Raw genomic sequence first — 4,301 nt, 5'->3', positions numbered from 1 at the left:
TATGAACGCGCGTGACTGACAACCACTTCCGTTCTACCTTAGGCCGGGCGCATATCTCTTAGATTCCCCAACAGAATCTTCATGGTATAAGCTAGATAGATGGCGGCATTCATGGGAATCCGGAAAATCTAACCTTGTCTGTGGTATTCCGAGTAGGATTCCGGGAATCTGGAAAGTCTAACCTTGTCTGTGGTATTCCGAGTAGGATTCCGGTATTGAATGACTGTGACGAGCTTCAAACTCCTGAAGCCTGGGCGTTAGTGACAGACGCAAAAGAATCAAGGGATTCTATTCCAACCTGATTGAGAACCGACAGATGATTAGCCGTGCTGTGATAGAGCATAGGACCATTTTCACTGAGAGGATGGGATGTAGCCATTGACAACGGTGATGCCCTACATACAGCTTACCATGGAAAGGAGTAAGAAGGATTGGATGAATGTAATAAGAAAATAGAGATTCAAGAGGAGCACAGCATCTCCATACGCCTATCTGAAATTCCCACTATTGATTTACATAAGTATTTCTATTCTATTTTATTTTCTGTTTATTATTTATTTTCGAACTTATCATAAACCATTTAATCTGCCTAACTGAGATTTACAAGGTGACCATAGCTTGCTTCATACCAACAATCTCTGTGGGATCGACCCTTACTCACGTAAGGTATTACTTGGATGACCCAGTACACTTGCTGGTTAAGTTGAACGGAGTTGTGATCACACGTGCCATTACCAGGGATTATTAAGATCCCAATTCATCACACCATGATTTCTTTGGGGTATTTTTGATAGAGCCATTAAATAAATCTCATGCAAATACAAAGAGAATGAATCACAATTTCGTCCACCAGTAGTCACCCCTCATATACGCCGCCAATGTTTGATTAAAATTGCAGAGTTAGCTTTTTAAGAAGCAAAGATTTGTTAGCTGTCCTTAGTTTAAAAGTAACTAGAAAATAATTAGTTAGAGATTTTCTTTGGGGGTTTGGGATATGAATACCTTTTACCTTTTACCTTCTTTTGCTGCTTCTTATGGTGTTTTTAATGTTAATATGGTTTCTTTATCAGATGCTCAAAGCTATTTATGTTCTTTAATACAGAGTTTATTCACTTAGTTCAGTTTTGGTTTCACTGTGAGGATGCTTTATCCTCTTTTGTACTCATGGCGGTAAGAGAGGGTGCAAGAAGGGTGCTGCTACTGTTGTTGTTGTTTACCAGTAACTGCATTCTTCATTGGATGCCCGTTGCTGTTAATGGTAACACAGATCCAAATGATGGTTAGTCATCACATCAACACTGTCCTCGTTCATTTCAGTTTTCTTTTCATCACACTTTCTAGCTTGGGTCTCTTGTATTGTGTTATGCTGCCTTCACTCTATTTTCTATTTTTGCACTCTATTTCCACTTTTCACTATAGTTCTATTTATCCAGCTGATCTATTCATTTCTGATAGTTGAAATAATGTTACTCTTTCCATTGTTTCTTTCCTTAAGTCACTGGAGAAAGGGGCTGCCTTTTGTCTTCTTTTTTTTTACTATCCATAATTTTCTAAATTTAGATTTAAGACTAAGCACCCAGATTGTATACTTATGTATAGAAGTAAAATATTGAAGGTTACTGCTTAATGGTGTCACTTTGTCTAGAGTGTTATCCCATATCTTTAGATATGTAAACTCAATGATGATGAATGCATGTCTTGGGTTTGCTAAATTATCTCTTTTCTGATGTTTGATGCAACGGCCGCTATAAGAATTTTATTTCAATCTATGAACTCACCTTCACAGCTAGGTTGGCAAGTGAGTGGTGATGATCCGTGTGGACAATATTGGAAAGGCATAACATGCTCAAACAACCGAGTTACAGAGATGTAGTCTCACACTCCTCTTTACTTTATACCACTTTTTATCATGATTGCATTTTGATGCTGATTTCTAAAATTATTTGTTTAATTTACCAGTAAGTTATCCAATCTTAAACTAACGAGAACATTGCCTTATGGATTACAACCCTTGACATCTTTGACCAACCTGTAAGATTCACTATTCTTTCATACAATATCCAGTTTTGTGTGGAAATGTAACTCACGATGTGACTCTTCTTTTTATTGTAGAGACCTGAGTAGCAACAATCTTGGAGGTGGCATACCATACCAGCTTCCTCCAAATATGCAGCGCTGGTATGTTTATATATATAATATATATATATGTATATATGGTTTTTACCCTTAAGTTTATTTCACCCATAATATTATGATTATAGTTCTAACATAATTAATTCTTTGTATGCAGAAATCTGGCTTATAATAACTTTACTGGGGCAATCCCTTACTCTATTTCTGATATGACCTCTCTTACAGACCTGTGTGTAATTATCTTCTTGAGCATTTATCATAATAATACCTTATCATATTTATAAACAATAATATTTTACATTTTAAGATAAACTTGTTTTTCATTTTAATTTTTAACTAATGTTCTATAGGACAATAAATAAACCTGTTAAGAATTTATATGACCAAATTAGTAGTTCAATTAACCTTGATTGAGCAAGCAGGGGATTGAAAATTAGAGTGCCCCATTCATGGTTTTACAGGAATCAGAAAATGACAGGCTAACTACTATTTGTGCAGGTATCTGCAGAATAACCAGTTTACATGCACTATTGATGTCCTTGCTAATCTGCCTTATTATGATATCGTTGGTTTGTAAGAGATGAGTTTGGATAATAAAGTTGGAGTGTTGGAGCAAGAAACAAAGATGTTGGAGCAAGTCCCTGAGATGAAACTCACACAAGAGACCAAGAAACTAAGACACGCTTGTTTTAAAGTTAATTACAAAAGGAGGAAACTTTTGGCCTCCAAATCTTATTCATCATCACTTAGCTAAGCTACTTGTCTTGTACATTCATATTCTAAGTAGTAAAAACATCACTTATTAGATGGTTTAAATAAATTATTAGATATTAACATAGTTTAGGGAATTGGATGGTAGATTTGACTAATTAGTGTTTATTGCAATGCTTGTATTTTGGTAAGTTTAGTAAGACAAGGTTTTGTATAGGAGTTATTACTTTTGATTTTCAATAATAAAAAATTATATATTATATTAATATTTTGTTTATGAGTTATATAATATTTCATTTATGGATTATGATTTTTTGCTATTGTGAAATTTTAATCACAATTATTTATTTAACGCGATAAAAATGACGGTAAAAATTATTTTTTTAAACGATAAAAATTGTCACTGTCAGGGTAAAACGGCGGTTCAAAAATGTCATTTTAACCAACCAAATTGCTACTGTCAAGGTAAAAAAGGCGGTTCAAAAAATGCCATTTTAACCAATTAAAACGCAACTCTGTCAGGGTAATAATGGCAGTTCAAACAGCCATTTTAACCTATCCAAAAACTGCCATTTTAACCCTCAAAATAATGGCAGTTTGAACTGCCGTTTTAACCAACCAAAACGCCACTCTGTCAGGGTAATAATGGCGGTTCAAACCACCGTTTTAACCTATCCAAAAACTGCCCTTTTAACCCTTGAAATAACGGCGGTTTGAACCGCCGTTTTAACCAACCAAAATGCCACTCTGTCAGGGTAATAATGGCGGTTCAAACTGCCGTTTTAACCTATCCAAAAACTGCCATTTTAACCCTGGAAATAACGGCGGTCATTTTAACCTATTCAAAAACCGCCGTTTTGGAATTCCTCCTCAGATTCTTCCTCTCCAATAACGTTCTTCCCTCTTTCAGCTCTTCTTATTCTCCGAAGAGTTCTTTGGTCAATTTCAGAGAGGATAGGGGAAGATCTTCCTGTACCTGACATACAAACACACAACAATAAACACACAGATCCAGAAAACCAATGAAACTTCAATCTATAGCTAGAGTGAAGTTTTGGTTAGTTTAAGCAAAAATTCAAACAGTTAGTGTGTTAGCCAAAATTAAAATAACAGAAAAGAAAAAAAATGCTTGATCTAGATCTCCACTTCACTTAATCATTGTCAATCTATTTCAATCCCCGGCAATGGCGCCAAAAACTTGATGTGTGGAAAACGATCCAACACAAAAGTCACCGGCAAGTTTTGGTTTAGTGGTTAATAACTCACATGAGTGAGGTCGATCCCACAGGGATTGAAGGATTGAGCAATTTTAGTTTAGTGGTTGATTTAGTCAAGCGAATCAAGTTTTGGTTGAGTGGGTTGTATTTAACAAAAGATAAATTGCTTGAAATGTAAAGGGAGAGGGGAAATTGCAGTAAATTAAAGAACAGGAAAGTAAAATAGACTGAATCTTAAAG

At 35.3% G+C, this 4,301-nt stretch overlaps 1 protein-coding gene across 1 annotated transcript; it reads left to right on the top strand.

The window, feature by feature from the left end:
- Positions 1 to 1,765: 1,765 nt before the first annotated feature.
- LOC110280025 (protein STRUBBELIG-RECEPTOR FAMILY 7-like) lies at positions 1,766 to 2,360 on the top strand. Its single transcript, XM_052260105.1, has 4 exons — positions 1,766 to 1,869; positions 1,960 to 2,031; positions 2,113 to 2,178; positions 2,291 to 2,360. Coding segments are annotated over exons 1-4 (240 nt in total). The 5' UTR covers positions 1,766 to 1,768; the 3' UTR covers positions 2,292 to 2,360.
- The last annotated feature ends 1,941 nt before the right edge of the window (positions 2,361 to 4,301 follow it).

The sequence above is a fragment of the Arachis duranensis genome, chromosome 4 (assembly GCF_000817695.3).
Source record: "Arachis duranensis cultivar V14167 chromosome 4, aradu.V14167.gnm2.J7QH, whole genome shotgun sequence".
NCBI classification, from domain to species: domain Eukaryota; kingdom Viridiplantae; phylum Streptophyta; class Magnoliopsida; order Fabales; family Fabaceae; genus Arachis; species Arachis duranensis.
Note: the sequence above shows the minus strand (reverse complement) of the source record. Positions and strands in the feature narration are given on the sequence as shown.